Source organism: Mustela putorius, unplaced genomic scaffold (genome assembly GCF_011764305.1).
Source record: "Mustela putorius furo isolate JIRA1106 unplaced genomic scaffold, ASM1176430v1.1 tig00000407_pilon_pilon_pilon, whole genome shotgun sequence".
Classification (NCBI taxonomy): domain Eukaryota; kingdom Metazoa; phylum Chordata; class Mammalia; order Carnivora; family Mustelidae; genus Mustela; species Mustela putorius.
Window position 1 is genome coordinate 11511672 of NW_025421373.1, and position 20443 is coordinate 11532114.

The following is a 20443-nucleotide window of genomic DNA, read 5'->3' on the forward strand; positions in this document are numbered from 1 at the left end:
TTCAGGTTGACTGCATCTTAGCAGACTAAGGCAAAACTTTAAGCAAAAGGCACCCAGTACTTAAGGTAGATGAGTTTGGGGGCCTTTCAAGGGAGAAAGCGGTTGAGAGAAATTTTCCCAGGGCGCTGGATGTACCTGGTAACTGAACACACACCAGACGGACACTGCTTCATTTCTTTAATCACGTGTTGTGTTTATCTAGGTTGTCTTGGCGTGGGGCCCAGAGAGAGCCTCTTCCTTCTTCAGCCCTTTCTCCCCAAAGATACAAGGGGAGAAAAAAGGCCCCAGAAAAAAGGCCTTGTGAAAGGGGCACAAGTCTTCAGCCCCCTGGGGCTTAGTACGAGGCACCAGGTGGTTTGGGGGAATAGAAGGGTTTGGTGAGAGTAGGGGGTGCAGGGCCCCAAACCAAAACAATTGCGTCCACGTGCGTGTGTGCACGTCCACGTGCAAGTGCACGAAGCTGCAAGTAAAAGTCAGGATCAGGGTCTGTTTCCGTCAGATGCCTTTGGCTGCAAGTAACGGAAAACTCAACTCCAATGTCTTCAACCTGAAGGGCGTTCATCAGATCGTGTAACAAGCAGTCCAGACTTGGACTGGTTCCTGGACTGATTAATTCAGAGATTCAACTCTATCATCAAAGACCTACATCTCTTCCATCTTTTGGCCTTGTTATCGTGAGGATCGTCTCCAGGCGCCTCCCTCTGTGCTTACGACAGCTGTCCATAAGACCCTCATGGAATGGCTGGACAGCAGGACAGTGTCCAGTGGAAGTAAACATTTTTTTCATGCAACTCTTTTTTAAAGAAAAAGAATTTTCCTAGACTCCTTCAGATAAATTTCCTCTATCTCAGTGGACAGTATTGGTCATGTGCCCACCGCTAAACCAATCACTGCAAGAGAAATGGAACCATTCTGATTGGCTTACACTGGTCAGTGTATCCAAAGCAAGTGAGGGAAGGAAGGAGCCCAGAGTAAAAGATGGGAAAAGGAGGTCTGCAGGGAGTGGGGCCAGGGCTGGATTCTCTGCACTGGGCCTGGTGGCAAAGTCCCCATTATGGACCCTGCTTCTTCCTGCTTTACTGGGAGGCCCTGCATGGGGAAGGCAAAGTTGATCTCTTCCTATCTAGGTCAGGCTCTGGGAAGCCAAGGCAAGTTCGCTGTTCGCTGTAGAGAGTCCCCACATTATGGTGGCTTGACTTCAGCTTCACAATGGTGCCGAAGGAATGTACATTCCACCGAAAGCATACTTTGAATTTTCAATTGGGATCTTCTCCAGGCTAGTGATGTGTGGTAGGATTCTCTCTCACAGAGCTGAGCGGTGGCAGTGGCCACCCAGGTAACCACACCATCCTGAACGTGAGCAACCCGTGTGCTTCCAACCGCTCTGTTCCCATCCAGCTGTTCCAAAATTCACTTTCCATGTGGTATTCAGTAAGTTATCTGAGGAGGTCAACACTTTACTAGAAAACAGGCTTTGTTTTAGTTGATTCTTCTCTAGGGTAGACTAATGGAAGTGTTCTGAGACATTTAAGATAGCTGGGCTAAGCTAAGATGTTCAGTAGGTGAGGTGTATTAGAAGCACTTGGACCTAGGATATTTATAATTTATGATGGGTCTATCCAAGTGTAACTCCACAGTAAGATGAGGAGGGTCTGTACTGAACACGCTGTGTAGCTCTTGAGTTGGTAGGTGAGTCAGAGAGGGATGGTGCGAGGGATAGGGAGACAGAAAAGGAGACTTTCCCAGTGGTGCCGTGTTAGGCGCAATGCTGAATTATTTTTACTCTTAGCTCACCTTTTATTTAAAGATCTCACACTTGCCCTTCTCCTTACATCAGATGAAACCCTGATCCCCTTAGTGAGACTAGATTTCTGAACTAGTCTGTTCCCAGGAATTGATAAGAACCCATAAGCCTGTGATCCTACCCCCAGCCATGCCTGTAGGGCCGGGAGCTGACCCATCTGAGACCCGTTCCATTCCTCTGAGATTCCTGTTCCTTTCCACCCTGCCTCCGCCCCAGCAGCTCTCCAAACCGTTATCCTATCGAGCCACGTTCCTTGTCTGACACTCTTCCCCCTGTCCAGTCACTCCCCTCAAGGACAGTCACTGCCAGAGCGGGCAATCCATAGCCATGATCGTGGCCCAGAGAGCTGCCAACTTGAACCTCTTGGCAATTAAGAAACTCACTTTCTGTTGGGGAATGGGGAGCAGTATTCCAAGGCCCCTTGAGGTGGGGACAGGAAAGAGGGAAGATTGAGGTGTGTATGGGAGGTACAGCCTCGATGCCAGCTTTGGCCAGAGTCTAGCTAATCTGTAACTCATAACATGGCCTCTCGTGGAGTTTCACCACAGCGACAGAAGACACTGCTGCAGAATGAATGTCCAGAATTGTAGGCCCATCGTGTGGCCTGTGGTGGCAATGCCGTTTGTACTTTCCTGGTAGTATGTGTCAGAAATGCCACATTACCCTGACACCGGGCTCCCCGGGGCTAACAGACAAAACTGGGCCTATTCAGAATGGCTGTTGGTGGAGAAGGGTTGAACTGTTGCAATTATTTGTGCATTTTCCCCAGGGTATCCGGATCAAGATCAAATGCGTTCATGAGGTTTAAGACAACTGCCAAGGATGGTCTGTTGTTGTGGAGGGGAGACAGCCCCATGAGACCCAACAGTGACTTCATTTCCTTGGGCCTTCGAGATGGAGCCCTGGTGTTCAGGTAACCTAACCCCTCAGGGCTGGTCATGCCAAACAGAGACATGCCAAAGTTAGCTAGCACCCTGTATGCTGGAATGGACCCAAAGGTCCAAGCTTCTGTGAGGCTTTTGGAGTTTCTTTCCAGTATCCACCTTCTAGAGCATTAGTTGGCAAATTTTAGCCTGAGGGCCAAATCCAGCCCATTACCCGTTTTTATAAATGGAGTTTTGTTGGAATTCTGCCATACTCATTCACTTATATATTATCTGATTACTTTCATGCTATGGGGGTACACTTGAGTAGTTTCAGTAGGGATTCCAGGGCAAAGCCTAAAATACTTATCATGTGGCTCTTTACACAACATTTTTGGACCCCTGTTCTAGGCCATATGCTCCCCACTTGCAAATCAGGAGTTAGTATAAAGAGGGCTTTGATAGCCCTGAGCCCGAATGTGAGTGCTCTGCTCAAACTGGCTCAGACAGATGTGACCAGCTAAGGTCGAGAGACCTGCCTGTAAATTCTGACTCTGATCCCTATTAGCTGTGCAACCTCCGAAAGGAGATCGCCTGCCTTCCAGTCTCCCCCTGCAAAGCCAGACCACCTGTCCGTGGACCAACCCAACATTTGGATTTTGTGACTGCTTCGGGAGTGATACTGATAAGGCGGTCCCAGAAGTTCTTGCCTCTTTTGAGTGACTTGAAACTATTCTCAAATTTGTCAGATGGATCATTCTGAGAAGCAGCTAAAAGATTACCCAGACCACTTCTCCCCACCACGGTGGGTGGGAGCCGGGTTTCCCCAGGATAGGCACTGGCTTGTGTGATGTGAGAAAGTTTCTTTAGAGACTGTGATTTTACATCTTCATTTGAGGTTAGAAATAACTTGTCTAGACCCATGATTCCCAAAACATGGTCTCTGGACCAGCAGCATTAGTGACCCCCCAAAACTTGTAGCAACTCTAGGGATGGGGCCCAGCTGTCTGTTTTAACTGTTTCTCCTAGTGATTCTGTCCACTAAGGTTTGAAACCCCTGCCTGGTTTCTAGATCATCTATCTGCTCTCTATGGGGATAGGAATTTCTCTGGCTTTTCCTTCTTTAATTCCCCCTCTGGTGACCAGCACAAATTCACTAAATGATATGGGATCAGTTGGAATCAAAACAAAGATGACTGACCTGAGGGGGAGATGAAGCTTTAATTCTGGGGCTGCTGTGGATCATGCACAGGGATTACTGACTGCCTGAGGAGAATAATGTAAGTCTTTTCCGTTTGACTAAAAGGCATTTTGACAGGAAATGTCACTTGTGCAGCATCACGTTTGCCGCTAAACAGCGGAGCGGCTGGGGGTTGCGATCCTGTGAGGGTCGGTCGGGGACTTGTGAGAGAGCGTGTGGTTGAAGGCTCCAGGCTGGCTGGTGGGAGCACTCTCCCTGTCGCGGCTCCTTTCCCCCCTTGGCCCTGAGGTCAAACACAGAGCTCTTCACACCCCAGTTTCAGGCTGGCTGCCGTGAAGCCATTTTCTTGTGGTTTTCCTGTGGTTAACCTCACCAAGGCCTCAAGTACTTGATTGTGCCCAGAAAGGGGAACTGAAACAGTAGCTCAGCCGTGAGTGGGAGGCCCAGCTTCCCCCTCTTAAACCACTGACCCCGGACAGGGGAACTGCGCTCAGGCCCGCCCCGCACCTCCCACCGGCTCTGGGCTCTCGCAGCTGGCCAGCCCCTGCTTCCCACACCCCCGGGACACCCTCTGATAGCCCCCCTGCATCTCAGACATTTTTCTTCTGTTACCAGTTCTCCCTCGGGATTCTGCAAATGGGCCTGGTGTGTTTTTGTGGAGGCTGTGTTCTGTGTGGAGGATGCTGGCTGTGTTCTGTGTGGAGGATGCTGGCTTCCCCCCAACCGAGGCAGTCGTCTGTGCCCACCCGTCCCTGGGCCTGGAGCTATAGTGTCGCTGCCTCTGCAACCTTCCTTCCTCTGAGCAGGCGCTTCTCACATCCATTCACCCAGCACGGATGTAGGAAGTGTTGCGGGAGGCTGGGCATGGAAAGGCATTAGAGTGCCAGCCAGTGGTTTGAAAATGTCACTGTAGAGAGAGTCAGCCAGGAGGGGGAGGGGCGTGGCTGGTCTCAGAGGAGGATTCCTGGGACCACCCCAGAGGATCTGATGGCCCAGGGCCTCGGGGATATCCGAATCCGATTGGAAACGATCAGGAACCGCACCCTAAGAAGCAGGGTCTGAAATGGTCAACTGCCTGGGCTTGGAGTCAGACAGGGGCCGTTCCCATGGCCTCCTAACCTCGGGCAAGTTACCCAGCCTCCCTGTAACAGCCCCAAGCAAACAGTCATGAGGACTGAATGGGTTAATTCATGGGCAGGGCTTAGTGCAGGGTCTGGCCTATCTCGATGTCGATGTCGGTGGTGCTGATTATTAAAATTGTAATCTTGGAGCAAATGTTTTCTGAGTTTCTGTGTACAAGATTAAGTAGAAGAAAAGGAATCAAGGTGTTCAGCCAAGGGTATGGTTTTGGGTGGTTTTTGCTTTATTAGGTTTTATGATTGTGTGGGGGGCGTAAAGGCCAGTGAAGGGGTTTGTGAAAACCGTCTGCTGGACCAGCTTTCCCCCTATTTCTGTGTGACCTTGATAACATTTTCATGCAACAGGGAAAAGGAAGAGATCTGACAGTAGCAAAATGCCCAGTGCTGCAGTTCAAAGGGGGTGCGGCTAAGGGGGTGGGAGCGGTCACCACACGGAGGCAGCCACGTGGTTTCCAAAAGTCCACACCTGGTGGCTCTCCCTGGCCCCCACCTCGGTGCCCAGCCCCATAGCTTCCCGGCACTGAGAGCTGAGCAGGCAAATTTGGACCAGAATAACCAAGTCCTGCTAACCACATTCACAAGGCGTTGGTAGAGAGGCCGACATGCACTGATCCGTGAGTTCATTCATTATTCGTCTGCTTCTGCCTTTTCTTTTTAAACTGAGGTATAACTTCCATGAAGTGCACAAATGTTAGGTGTATAGCTTGATAACTTTGGAAAATTTTTAAACATGCAGAGACACCTGTGAAACCACCACCTAGAACAAGATAGAACATTTCCCACAGCCCAGCAGGTTCCCCCATGCCATCTCCCAAAGCAGGTAACCACTATTCTTGGTCTTTCAATATTGTAAAAAACAAAAATTAAAACAATACCAAAGAGATTCTGCAGGGTGACAGGGTGTCTGGGGAAGCAGGAGGCTGGTTGGAGGGTCCAACAGCATGCCGCGGTGTTGGAGAGTCAGGCCATTGAGAGGATACCTGAGCTGCCCCCACACACACTCTGGGGGCTGGGGTCCTGGCTGCTAAGTTCAGTGTTGACTCCCTCGAGCACGTTCTGGCTCTTTGCTTGAACAGGAGCATTATCAGGTTGGAGAACAGAAGAACACCCCTCTTTTGTCCAAACAGCTGAAAGGTTTCCATTCACTGGATTACAATCACGTTCCAGTCTAGTGTCCCTGAGATTATCCCCAAGTCACCTTGATTCTGAGATCTGGGTGTTCATGACCTTTTTCGTTACATATTTACAGCCTGTTCGTTCACTCTCACACATGACTACTCTTCCAGGAGAGGCTTGATGAGTTTAACTCTTGGTGGCAACTTTCTCCCTACTATTGGTTCCTCCAGACATATTGTCGATCTTGAATATGAGCTGCATTAACGACTGTGTTTTGGGGGTGGTGGGGTTACTTGTTTGGCTCTTACTGTGTGCCGGGCTCTTACTGTGTGTAACATTCCCTACAGTCCTTTAGGGAAGGTATTATTACCCCCGTTTCACAGATGAGGAAATAGTCTCAGAGTGATCTGGCAAACAGCCAAGGCCACAGAGCAGGTCCTTGTCAAGACCTGGAATCAAGGCAGTCTCGTCCAATCCAAGTGCCCACACTCTTTCTGTTACCTTGCAATGCCTTTCATTAATTAAAGCCACCCCTGGTGATTCGGCTCAGTGTCTGCCAACCGGCTCTCTGCCTTGCTTCATCCTCATTCATTTCTTCAAAGTTATTTGGCCACTAAATAATGAAACCTGAAAATCCCACCTCCACGCTGCCTTTTTTTCTTTTTTTTAAGATTTTCATTCATTCTTTCTTTATTTGACAGACAGAGATCACAAGCAGGCAGAGAGGCAGGCAGAGACACAGAGAGGGGGAAGCAGGCTCCCCGCTGAGCAGAGAACCCGATGTAGGTCCCGATCCCAGGATCCTGTAATCATGACCTGAGCTGAAGGCAGAGGCTTTAACCCACTGAGCCACCCGCTGCCATATCCACGCTGCTTCTTACAAGGAGACACTGGACATGGGAAAATTCATTAGGAAGCTGTAAAGTTTTCAGGATCTGAGTGACAGCTGTGTCTCCTAGCTTGTCAGTTCACCCAAATTGCGTGCTTGGTTCGGTGTCAACGGGCTGGAGGACTCCTTGGAACCTCCGAGATTACAGAAAGGACCCATCGTGCTTTCCCTGGGGAAAGCCAAGTGCTTTCTCGTCTTGCTCTGCTCTCAGAGCTCAGTAACTACACAGGTTTCCCTTCAACATTCCTGTTTCTTGGCCATTGAAGTCACAGAGAGACATGTCCTCTTATATAAGCTGAGGAGAGAGGTGCCACGGTGGAACACATTTTCTTTGAAAAGCGTGGTTACATTAGGCTTTATTACATTATCAAGGGGAGGTCTAGGCAGTTGGCCCAGTGCCCAGCCTGGAGTAGTCACTCACGAAATATTTGTTGAATTGAATTAAACTAGAATTAGTTTAGCAGTGGACTGAGAGGGATATTTCTCTCTGGTAAACAACACGTGCATGTCTTCTGAGACCCGTAGGGTATGAGAGTATCTGGAAACCGAAATAGAAAATACAAAGCTACTGAGTGGGCCTGCTATCCACGTAAAATGGGGAGGGAGGAGCAGATAAGACGCCGAATTAAGTCCTATCCATTCGCTTCAGGGTTTTAGGCAGATCCTCCTGATATATTCCGGGCTCAGCCCATCTGCCATGTTCTGTTTTGTTTTGTTTTTCAGAAAGTGAAAATGCATGTATTAGTTTCTGAGCGCTGCAGTAACAAATGAACACAAATTGGGTGACAGTAGATTGAAAACAATAGAAATGTATTCACTCACAATTCTGGAGGAGAGAAGTCTGACACACGGGTGTTGGCAGGCTTGGTTCCTTCAGGGGGCTCTGAGGAAAAATGTTCTATCCCTTTCTCCCGGGCAGTGGTGGCTGCTGGCAATTCTGGGTGTTTCTTGGCTCTTAGACGCCCCATTCCAATCTCCGCCTGCATCTTCGCGTGGCCTTCCTGTCTGCATGTCTCTGTGTCCAAAAATTTCCCCTTTTATGAGGACATATTGGATTTAAGGCCGCCCTACCCCAGGATGACTTCATCTTCACTAATTACATCTACAAAGGCGCTCTTTCTAAATAAGGTCACATTCTGGGGTTTTTGAGGAGACGGTGTTTGACCGAGGACAACACATTACAAATGATGAAGCCCTTCCTGCTCCTGGTTCTGTAGGACTGACGTTTCTGTACGTGCGGCCACAACAAACCAGCCAACAGACACCTTGAGGATCTTGTGCTCAATGAAAGAGGCCATTTACCAAGAGACAAACACTGCATGATTCTATTTACGTGAGGTATCGAGAATAGTCAAAGTCACAGAGACAGAAAGCAGAACGGTGGTTGCCTGAGGCCCGGGAAAGGTGGATGAGGAGTTGTAATTTCAGGGCTGTAGAGCTTCAGTTTTGCAAGATAAAACGAGTTTTGAACATGCTCAACACTAGCTAACTGACCCTTGAAAACGATTCAAGTGGTAAATTTTAATGATACATGTATTTTACTGCAATTAGACTTTAAAGGAACTTTTTTTTTTTTTTTTTTTTTTTGGATCATTCATGGCCTACCCTGGAAACCCAATGCTTTTTATAACATTGTTTTGTTTTGTATTAAGGAAAGTACATTCCGAGTTCCAAGGAATTTTTGCAGTGAGAATCGTTCGTGGTTGCCTGCCTGTCTGTACTTCACTTGATTCTGTCTGTCTGCTTCTTTTCTCATGCCGTTAGCTATAACCTGGGCAGTGGCGTGGCATCCATCATGGTCAATGGCTCCTTCAGTGATGGCCGGTGGCACCGTGTCAAGGCTGTCAGGTGAGTCCCCACCACAGGGGGAGATGGAGCCAGAGCTTACCAAGAAGTGAATGTCTTATCCACGTTCCCGTGGCCCCAAAGTCCTGTTCCCCAACCTTGCCTGGCATCCTGCTGCTTCTGTCCCAGGTCATTTGGGCAGCTGTTCCTAACTTCCTCGTTGCTTTTCCCTAACATTGACAGGCCAGAGAGCCTGAGCTCCCAAGTCTATGCTCAACAGAGACCTTCCAGAGAAAGAACTTTTTTGATGGCTCAACTGGAAGAGCGCTTCGCTTTCTCCTGAGACCTAGGTCTCTAGTGGGATAAGATCTCAGGGCCTGTGGACTTTGAGGAAGTCCATAATCTTCAAATCTTACTGTGTGGGCAACTGCCCACTTTTTTTTTTGGACATCACATTACCCGAGCTTTAGAGGCTGTGCCTTGCCCCAATTACACATCTCCCCCCTCACAGAGGTCACTACCCTGACTTCTGATTAACTTCGGGTGAATCATTCCTTTAAAATTAGTTTTACTACCTCTGTCCATATTCTTAACAGTATATTCTGAGAAACCAAAGAGCAGGCCCAAACTTAGCTCTGTAAGAAAATGTCAGTGGTGCCATGTTAGAGGAAGGTTCCAGGAACTGAGCTGAATAGAGTCTGTGGTTCAGGTTCCCTGAGCATTTGCCATAACCCTTCGTGGGGGGACCTGTGGGGGAGGTTGTAAGCGAGGCTGGGGAACCATAGGGCTGCCGTGGTCAGTTTCCACCTCAGCTCACGTATAGGCTGTGGTCAGAGTAACCTCACTCTCCTGTCTATCACTTACTACCTTAGAAGTTGATACCATGTTATTTTCAAACCTAAGATGCCACCAATTTTAAGACATAATGGCCTCATTTCAGAGATATATTAAAATGAAAAATTCTTAGATGAAATAAAGTGGGCGGGGATGGAATTTTTTGGAGTAATGGTGAGGGGGGTGTGAAAGGCAGGTCAGGCAATGCAAGCTGTTGGGGGCATTGCCCCTCATGGCATTCAGGTATGAGATTCTAGAAAAGCCTATCCGAAGTGGGGAGGCAGTGTACGGTCCCAAGGGTGAGGCAGAACAGAATTCTCTCTACAGCTCATTACTAGAAGAGTTGTTACCAAGACACGAGGCCTGGCCAGCCAGATTTCTATTATTGGGTCTCCCCAAAAAAGGGTAGGGCCAGGAAATTCTGGAAGGTGAATGAGGAGCTAAAAATGGGAAGATTGGTTTTAAAAACTTTACTTAATTTATCTGAGGAGTTAGAACCCAAGCCCCTTTTCTGCCTCATCTAGCCGGCACACTGCCCTTCCTACCCAGCAGAAAATAATGAAAGGCAGTTCCCTGGAGAAAGAGAAATAAGGTTCTGAGCTGGTGACACTAGCCAGCCATAACTAAATACTAAACACTGGGCCACTGTGTGAAGCTGGGGACTGTGTGCAAGCTCACATGTTGAATATTAAGAACTCCACAACCCCATAATTCTGCCCCCAGTGAGATTCCAGAATGCTAGGAGCCAGGCCTATCCCCCCAGCAAGGAAAGTAGAAAGTTCACGTGTCCCCCAGGAAAATGGTTGAGCAGATCCCAGCACATGAAGCCCCACCCAGTCAGCAGAACCCATCCTGCACATAGAGCTTCTAACCTGCTTTGTAGTACTTTTTTACCTTTTTAAAGATTTTATTTATTTTAGAAAGAGAGTGTGCAGGCAAGTCGGAGGAGGGGCAGAGGTGGGGGGGAGTGAGTCTCAATGGACGCCCTGCTGAGTGCAGAGTCTCAACCCTGAGATCAGGACCTGAGCCAAAATCAAGAGTTGGATGCTTAACCACTGAATCCCCCAGACCCCCAGTGCCTTTTCTCTTCACTTAACTGTGAAGTAGGTGTCAGGAGTCACTAGGCATTTGAAAAAGTCTCTGATGTAAAAGACGGATATCAGAACAAGTCAACATAACAAAGCAATTTGATGGAGACAGAGACTTGAATGAAAAAATGATAAAACATATTACTATTGTCAGAGAGATAAGAGAGGCTAGTGATCCAAGAAACAGGAACAGTTTGTTGTAAAATAAGAATATTAGAAGATCAGTAATGAACTCCTAAAAAAAAGAAAAAGTGTGCAGCCTGGGTTGGTACAGCCCACCAAGAGCTGTACAAACAGAGGTGATTTTTTGAAGAAGGTCCCTGGGACTAGATAGTTTTAGAAACCAGCTTAGAAAATGGCAAAGCCCTCGTCACATATAAACACTTCTACTCTACTGTACCAGAGTCACTTTTGGGTGACTCTCTGGGTTCTTTAGAAACTTCTTAGCCAGTCTGTGTCCTTTCAGAGAGTAATCCTCTCTACCTACAAAACCTCCTTCATTGGCTTCATGAAGCTTAGAGTAGTGTTCGAACTCACCATGTGTCCCCATGTCCCCACCACTCCTCCCCTTATGGTTCTGTTCTTTGGCTCCCTTCAGGAGAAATGCTCTTCACCATCCGCTTCTGGCCTCTCTCCTCCCACCCCCAGAATTCTCTATGCCCAACCTGCACTAGCCCCATCTTTTCTCTCTTTGGCATCGCCACTTCCTGTTTGCCTTACCCTCCTCCTTCACCTGACCACCCCAGCCTTCGAAGCTCACCTCAGACGGAGTCTCCTCTGAAGCTTCCCCTGACCCTCTCTCCTCCTCCTGCATTCCACAGCATCCTGGCATTCCTCTGCTGTGGAGCCATGACAAAGTGTTGTCATGTACACTTTGAATATTTTTTGTTTGCCTCAGGAAACCCTAAACTCCTGAGGGCCAGGAATTTTTTTTTTTTTCTCTCATTCTTTACACCTCCATCATTTAGCCTAGTGTCTGGCACAGAGGAGATGGACTTGAATAGAGTTTTATTGAAATGAATGACTAATTGAACGAAGCTCCAAAAATGGTGTTTCTACAGGGATGGCCAATCCGGAAAGATAACCGTGGATGACTATGGAGCCAGAACAGGCAAATCGCCCGGCATGATGAGGCAGCTGAACATCAACGGCGCTCTGTATGTGGGTAAGTGACCTCTGACCAAATCTAAATTATGCCCCGGTCTTCTTGGTAGGCCGCCATCTGTCATGGTGGGGTTCCCCCAAAGAGGTGCACGTCACTGGATCAAACACTTGGAAATTGGGAAGTTTGCCAGATGTTCTGTTCTTCTATTTTCTGAACTTTTGACTCATGGCTGAGGGGGCAGGAAGCACTTGGCCGATGTTGTGCTTTGGGCTGGTCCACCAGGAAAACCGTGCTTTTCTTGTTTATAGAACGAGAACCTGCCCGATATAGCCCCGAGAATTCCCTCTGAGGAAGGAGGATCCTTCTTGCTCCCTCTCCAAATCAGAATGAGTAGTGCTTCTGTAAATAGCTGAGAAACCGCTACTGCAGACACAGAAACACGAAAATAGATCTCTACCCCAATGATAGTTCCTAAAAGTGAACTTAAATTGAAAGCTTGCAGTATCCGTGTGTTTCCTTCGGGCTGACATCACCTTTAAGCACCTGGTACATTCTGTTGCCGTCACACAACATTTCAAAATTTACCAGGTCCTGTTTGGCTTGACCTGAGTCCGTTGGGTCAGCGGGCCTGCGTGAGGCGGGTATTAATAGCCCCTGGTTGGTTGTCAGGTTGACACAAGTCTGTCTGCTCCTTAAAGGGTTACTGTTCGTTAGACGGATGCTCTGCACTGAGCAGCTGGAGGCGCTTACAGCCTTCACTCACCCGGTCAGCCGAGGGACATCTTGGTCAGTAAATGCTCTAGCTTCCTAGCGAGACCTGCTCCCCTCTGGCTCACCCCATCGCCCTCTTGCTTCCCGGCAGGTGGGATGAAGGAAATCGCTCTGCACACTAACAGGCAATACATGCGGGGCCTCGTGGGCTGCATTTCTCATTTCACCCTGTCTACCGATTACCACGTTTCCCTCGTGGAAGACGCCGTGGATGGAAAAAACATCAACACCTGTGGAGCCAAGTAACACTGCTGGCCTTGCCCAAGGGACACAGCCTTCTGTGCTGAGAATCCCTGAGGCCCTGAGACCCTGCCTGATGCCAGCCACAGCAGCACGGGGACCAGGTGTGTGTCTTCTCATCAAGGAGAAGGTACCCCCTGATGAGAGACTAGAACGGAGACAGGAGTCCCTGTGTGGCCTTTCCTGTGGACACTCTGGGGGCCAAACCCAACAGAATCCTCTGTGTAGGAAGCGTCGAACTTTGTCCAATGAATGTGTAGCAGCTGCCAGAGATCACACATCAATGCAAATTCCAGAGCCTTCTGCTGTAGCTCAATGACTGTGTTGTGATTCATGGTGCATATAAAAAGAAAGAAAAAAAAATAGAGACCCACAGGGCAGTATTAAAATACTTCCCTCCTTTCCTGATTCGTGACAGCAGAATGACAATTTGACCTCGAACTTTTGAATTGCTCACCTTGGCCCTCGAATGAGTAGGATTAATCCCTTCCAGTCCTCAGTGGCTGGGTCAGTGTGCTCTGACTATTCCATGAGAATCAGGAGGAGGGGAGCCTAGGCACGGAGTCCCAGTTATCATGCTGCCCTCCACCGAAGTTTACCTTTAGTGGGAGACTCCCTACTTTTTATAATGCAAGTCGAAGACAATGGGGCACCATGATTTTGTAGCTGTCTTTTTGTATGTGTATATTTTTATAGCTGCAAATTATCCACACAGTATACTTTTCCAAGTTTGTGCGGACAACACTGAATTCTTTGCACACTTCCTAAAGATATGCCCCCCGGAGGGACTTGTTTGGGCCCCTCGTGGCATCAGTCAGAGTCGGATAGTAAACTTGCGGGGGCAGCTTGGGGAAGCCGACTCTTCTCTTGCAGTAAATGTGGACGACTCAAGGAGATGAACATGAAGCTTCCAAAAAAAGCAGATCAGCAGGCACATGGGTTACAGAGTGGGGGGCCACTGTCTTTTTTGCTTTAAGAGAGGGGGAACGTCTATATTGAACCTAAATAAAGGAGATGAAGAAGGCTAGAACTCATGTGTTCAGTGTTTTGTTCATTTGGGGGAGTTGTTACTGATGCTTGCAGAAGCCGTGTCCACAGGTGGACACCAATACAATTAGGAACTCTAGACACGATCCCTGCGAGTGGCATCTCACAGTTGGTGGGTCTGAGGCTGTTCTGGGGCAGGGGTGTCCTCAGCGTGGTCTGAGCGTCTGGGCAAGAACCCAGGAAGCGGGCTGCTGGCTCTGAGCCCTTGGTGGTGACCCTGCAGACAGCTGGCTCACTGGCAGGTTCCCAGGACGGGACTTACTAAGGGAAAGGTGAGCTGAACACTGTCCCTGAAGAGGAGGGAAATCGGATCCCAATCACGGAAGAGCCTATAATTAGTCCATCATGACTCAAGTCTGGTGTGTGTGCAGCCTGCGTTTAGCGAAGACTTTGAGCGAAGCACCGTGCTAAGCACTTTGAGAATTCTGAAAAATGAACAAGTAAACTAGAGACGGGCTGAAACTCAGGCTTCAGCCTTCTATCTCCTGTCTCTGGGACCTCCGATGACCAGGATCCTCCCTCCCGGAGGAGGAACCACAGCAACGATGGTCATAAGGACGGTGATCGTCACAGCGGCAGTCCTGGTAATTCCTTTGTTCTGCCGGGCGTCAGCTGGGGAGTGCAGTTTGCAGGAAAGCCTTGTGGTAGAAAGTGGGGTGTTTGTTGTCTTTTTTGTTTGTTTTGTTATCTAGTTCAGTTAATCGCAGACTCTTCCCATTCCCACTAGCATTCAGCTTAGAAAATACAGAATTTTCATATGGTTATATGTATTCTTGTATTCTTCAATCTCCAGCCTACATGGTGTCCTGAACTCTTCATGGACTTTGATGTCTTTGCACAATTCTTTTGTGCTGTTTCCTCAGCCCCGCATATCACATTCCTTAATCCAACATGTCTGTATTCTCTGTCACCTTCAGGGCATCGATCAGAAGGTTCTGTGTTAGAAAGTGGGTTTTGCCACCTCCCAAACACCCTCACCTCCACACCCCTTCTTTGGAGGCTGCCAGGATCCGTGCTTCCCAAGATAGAGATAGAGCCGGCTGCTTTCGTAGCTCAGTCTGAATCCATTGCCTCCAGCCACAGGGGGAAAAAAAAAAAAAAACCCAACCCAAACCCCAAACAAATAAAATGTTGCAATTTTAGCCAAATATGCAGCTGAGCCCAAGCCAGGAGAGTTGTGCTGTAGAAGAGCTACTGCTCCCTGCAGGTGTTTTCTGGACAAAAATGCGATGACTCAGGAACCCGGACCTGGGAGGGGTGTGTTGAAGCTGATGAGAATTGTGGGCCACCTTCCCCCGCTGGGTGGGATGCAGAGGGGTGAGGAGGGGGGACCCTGTGGTGGGCTGGGGGCCAGGGGGAGACCCTGCTGACGTGAGGACAGCAGAGTACAGTGACCCCAGAGGAGCGGTCACTGGGGGCTCAGAGTCAGAGCACATGGAAAGTACATCCCAGCCAGAAGCAGGGCTCTCTCCCCCTCGTGGTGGACAAGATCTGGGAGATCTGGGATGGATTTATAGGGGAGGTGGTTGTGGGGGTACCAATGGCATTCTGAAGTGGAGGACTTGGGCCGGGATTCAGGGGTAGGAGATAGAGCCGAGGCGAGCTCGGGCTGGCTCTGTGGGTGCTTTGGGTCCTAAGTCTGTTCTCTACTGCCACAGAAGCCTGCACGCCACGCATCACAGAACGGCAGGAAGGGTGTATTGCTCACAGGCCCCCAGTGGTCAGTGTGGCAGCTCGGCTGATCGCTGTGGGGCTTGACCAGGTGGTTCTTCGGGTCTCCGCTGGACCTGTTCATGTGTGCGGCAATTGGCTCATTTAGGATGGCCTTGGTTGGGATGGTGAGCTAACTTGAGCTGCTCCCTGTGGCTCTTATCCACATCGTGGGCCCAAGGGATAGGCTGACATGCCCTTGTCACTAGAGAGGAGGGCAAGGAAACTCAAGTCAAGGTGTAAGGCCTTTGACAGCCTACTTTTGGGGCTGCACATGTCTCTTCTGCCACATCTTGTCAGTCGAAGTCCATGGACTGAAGAGAGGAAGAAACAGACTGGGTCTCTGCAGGGGAGAAGAGGTCACCCAGCAAAGGGCCCGGCATAGCCAGGGTGCAAGATCCGGGCCATTAAGGCCATCGTCCCACACAGCAAGCCATAGGCTGTTGAGAGATGCTGTGATCAGCGGGAGGTGGCCCCGCAGGCCACGGTCTTCTGGGGGGGGGCGGTGAGAGGGGGCTCTGTGAAGTAGTCCGTGGCCGCCCGGCCAGGAGGGGCCCAGGGGGCAGCATCCGTCCCTCCTCCGGCTGCTCCTGCTGTGCCCTGTGCCTTCTTCTACCTGTTGCCCAATCCTTGGCAGCCATGCTATTACTCTGAGGAGGGGGGCCTAGCAGGGTGGCAGGATTTGTGCCCTAGCTTTTGGGAAGCGGCTCTGTTGAGACAATATTGAAGAACCTGCCTGGGCCCTGGGCTCCCTAGAGAGGTTTGCAAGCCAGGGAGCTCGGAGATTAATGCCATCCCTGTCGTGCGCAGGAGGGCTGTCGGGAGGCCCGGGTTCCTAAAAACCGCCTTTTGTCCACAGGCAGGATCTGAGAAAATCCCTCAGACTTCCATGTGCCCTCAGCAAGGATGGCTGGAAGTGGGGGTGGGGGTGGGGGTGAGGACCGGGGTGGGGTGTTCTTGCTGTTCCTATTAAAACTGACTTTCACAACCACACCTTTCCTCTTAGCCTGGTTGCGGGATTTCTCTCAGGAAGGTCTGCGGGGTCTTCTTTGTCCCCCACACTGTCCCAGAAGCCCGTGAGTGGCAGCTTGATGACCCCGGCCATCGGGCACCGCTCCGAATGGCTGCCCTGCTCTCTCACCCTCTTCTTTGCTTTTCTTTTCCGGACCCGGTCCCGGTCCAGCCTCCAGGCCTGCGCCAACACAAACAAGCCTCCGGTTGCCGGACGCGAACCGCCCGGGCTTCAGAGGAACGGGGGGCGCTTTCCTTCCGACTTCCCGCCTCGCCTGCCCTTCACCGCCCACCTCATGGCTTCTCCCCCTTGCAAGCGAGCTGCCTCCTCCCCGAGTGGGAGGAAGGATCTCGGAAATGTGCCCGGAGCTGGCCGGCCCAGTGCTTTCCACTTGGAGGAAATGCCGCATTTTTCACCTTTAACCCAGAAAAATATGGTTCTCAGAAAGCTTGTTTTTAGCACGGAGAGTTCCCAAAGGAAGAAGAATTGGGAGGAGGAGCAGCTCCCAACCTCTCTCAGCTCTGACAGCCAAACCCCCGCCCCCGAGGGCTGTTCCTCTTTGGGAGGGGAGGGGCGGGGGGGGGGGGGCAGCCTGCGGAGGCCCAGCGGCTGGGGGAAAATCAAGGCAGAGAAATCCCGCTCCAAGTAGAAGGACAATCCATCTTTTAGGAGAGTGGTCTGGACAAAGCATTAGCCACTCCCTGTTCCCTTTATGGCCTCTTTCAGCTCCGGCCCAGCCACACACAAGGTAGCTGCCCTTGTGGCGAGAGGTGGGGTTTGGGGATCGGGGTGTGCCCGGCACCAGACCTGATCGGGCTGTGTGGAGAGCTCACCACAGGCAGGAATGGCGTCAAGGGCAGAATCCCAAACAAGGGACGTGTGGTGCCTCAGCCCACTCCCGAGTGGCTTATTCCCAAGGTGGAGAGCGTGGGTCACGCAGCGGCCTCATGGCTGGGTGTTTCTGCAGCACACACCGAGACCGAGAAGGGAAGAAGAAGGGCCCTGCCTCAGCCCAGTGAGGCAGGAGAGCGCGCCCGTCTGAAGGCAGGCCCTGAAGCTGGTGGGTCTCGGGGGAGGTGACAGGCTGTGGTCCGGAAGTTCCAGCTCGCAGGTGGCTGTATTCTGGCGACCACCGGGACCGGCCTCGGGGATGGCCCCTGTCAGCCATTGTGCTCCAGCCCCACGTTCACACGTGGAAGCGTAATGACAGCCCTCCTCTGATGACAGCTGGAGCTGCCATCTTCAAGGACAGAAGCTGGCCAGAAAGACCGGGCGACTTGCCGTGGTCCTACCAGGAGGACACAGCCATGACGCTTCCTTGTGGAGCTTTCCTCCCCCTGACCTGGATCTGCAGTCAGACGCGACCAGCCCAAGGACCCCAGGATTGTTCGGTGCCCTCTGGGCTTCTTCAGATTGGCTGTGGCCAGCAGCACAGGCCTGTGGGTAAGGGGATTTGGGCAGAGGCTGGTACCCAAGTGTCTGATTGCCAGTTTCTCATCAGAGCTCCAAGTCTGCCTTCTTCCAAAGTTCTCTTATCTCAAGGACTCTGGAAGTAGAAACCAGAGCCACTCGGTCTGAGTGGGATTCGGGGACCCACGGTATGCGATGAGGTCTGGATTTGAAGTGTTTTCCCTTCTCTCCTTCGCCTTCCCCTCCGCAAATAACCTCCAGAACTCAGGGGAGTTGTTGCGAAGTATTTCCAAGCAACAGTGTGCTCCCCTGGGCCCTGGCCTACCCCGGGCCAAGCCAAGAACTGAGAGCACAGGGCCGGCAGCAGGAAACACTCCCCACCACTCCTCCTCTTCCTGCCTGCCCTTGTGGAGACTTCTTTGGTCCTAGAAAGTGCATGGCTCCCAGAGCACTTGTCTTTTCCTGGAAGGACGTGAGAGGAACACTGTGTCTCAGTCTTTGGCATGAGGGGGCTGCTTTCTAGCTGTCTTTGTCTCACTGACCTATTTAAGATCCAAGTGGTTTACAAAGAAAGAAATTTCTAGCACGCAGTATGACCTCCCCCAGTGTCCCAGCTGCCCACCTCCAAGCAAGGGCTTGGAGTTATAGCCTCCTGGGACAGCCCGGTGATGGGGCTGCAGCTCTGAATTAGCTAGAAGACGACTTGGATTGGAATGTCTCTGAGAAGGACAGTCAGGGGAGCTCAAGAAATGTGCTCAAATAGCCTCATTTAGCACCAGAAGTAATAGGCACCCGGCCACAGGCTGAGCTGCAGAAAGTCCTATCAGAAAATGGGCTTCAGGAAGGTAGAGGCCAGGGGAGGGAGCTATCAGACCGAGGGAGTGTGGAGGGGACCTGGGCACTGGCTGCAGATGTCCTGTATTCCCACTGGACTTCAGCTCACAGGGCAGCTGGGGGAGCGTGGGTATGACAGGAGGGACTGTCAGAGCAGAAAATGGGTCCCCTGGTTGCTCAGGCCATACATGTACAACCTCTCGAATGAAAGAAGCTGATGGTCCGATCTAGTCCCCCAAACAGGACTGGGGAGCTCAAATGATTTGCCAAGTGCTGGGGTCTTATTCACGGTGACATGACTGCCTCTGGCCTGGCTGCCTGGAGCCCTTGGGTTTGTGCAGGGCCGTTGGGGTTATCAGACTGGAAGGAGGCAGAGTGATCTGGGTCCTCAAAAACATTGCGGTAGTGCCCCCTGCTCCAGACATGTGCCAGCGCACATCCACTTTGTGAACATTTCCTGAGGATTTGCTGTGTGGAAACCAACCCCTGGAGGAGACACGGGGGAGAGGATGAAGGATAGATAAGACTTGGCTCCTGAAATCCAGGTGTCAGCCAGGGCCATGGTCTCGTCTGACAGGCTCACGGGCTACCTGCCCCTTCAAAGCCCGCAGGAGACTCTCTTTCTGCAAGACCCAGTTCCTCCTGTGAGAGCTGTTGATTAGGTGAGGCCCACCCCAGATGATCTTCCTCTTTATTAAGCAAGTCGATTAATGAGTAACCTAATCATGGGCACGACGTCTTGTCTCCTTCACTTGGGTCGGACTCACATTCCAGGCTATGGGATGGTAGCAGGCCTGTGCAGCCTGCGCTGGGAATCCTGAGGACCATCTTGGAATTCTGCTGACTACAGCTTATCAACCCTCCATGCCCGCCGTAGGCCTCCACACAGAACTGCCCCAGAAACCAGATCTGTTCACCTAAGACAACGTTCATGTCGCGTGTCTCTTGTTAAAGAATGTGCCACCATCTGCTTTGTTCCCGCACTAGGGAGTCAAAGACTCCTAGGATAAAGGGACTTCTATTCCCAGAGAGCATCAGAATATTTCAAAATCCCTATGACAGTTCCTGAAAGTCCTGTTTCCCTTGGGTGCAACGATCCTTACCAATGCCTAAGGGCTCAGGACGGAGTTTGGCGGTTGGTGTGGGTTCCCTGAGGAACAGGGGAACCTGAGCCAGGCAGCTGCCTTTTCCAGTGACCACCCAGCATGAGCCCTGAGCGGTCCCCACTCCGAGCTTGCTGGCCACCCCATCATCTCAGAGGAAGTAGCATGTGAGCAGCAGAACTCTGCATTAGGCTGGAGTCTTCATTAGTCAGTTGGTAGGAAAAGACGACGTTTTATGGCACAGAGAAGTTGCGTGCTCAAGGGAGTGCTTGAGTAGAGGGAGCCAGTGGCTCCTGGTGCCAAGCTTGAGTGCTGGGTTTTTAGTCCCAACCAACCCAACCCCAAACATCTTTGCCTGGCTTTCAAAGTCATCCACTGTTTAATGAAAACTATCAGCGGTTTTATAAATGAATAAACGAAGGAATTCAATAAAGAATAAAGAATAGGAAATTTAAATAACCTATCCATACACAGAGTGTTATAGATCCAGGA

At 50.6% G+C, this 20443-nt stretch overlaps 1 protein-coding gene across 1 annotated transcript in view; it reads left to right on the forward strand.

Annotated features, from left to right (window-relative positions):
* EGFLAM (EGF like, fibronectin type III and laminin G domains) overlaps positions 1–13865 on the forward strand; it is a 181293-nt gene extending 167428 nt beyond the window's left edge. Inside the window, exons 20-23 of the mRNA XM_045079488.1 lie at positions 2574–2717; positions 8777–8860; positions 11781–11884; positions 12687–13865. Of these exons, the coding sequence (XP_044935423.1) occupies positions 2574–2717; positions 8777–8860; positions 11781–11884; positions 12687–12841 (487 nt within the window). The 3' untranslated portion in view covers positions 12842–13865. The remainder of the gene's footprint in view (positions 1–2573; positions 2718–8776; positions 8861–11780; positions 11885–12686) is intronic.
* The last annotated feature ends 6578 nt before the right edge of the window (positions 13866–20443 follow it).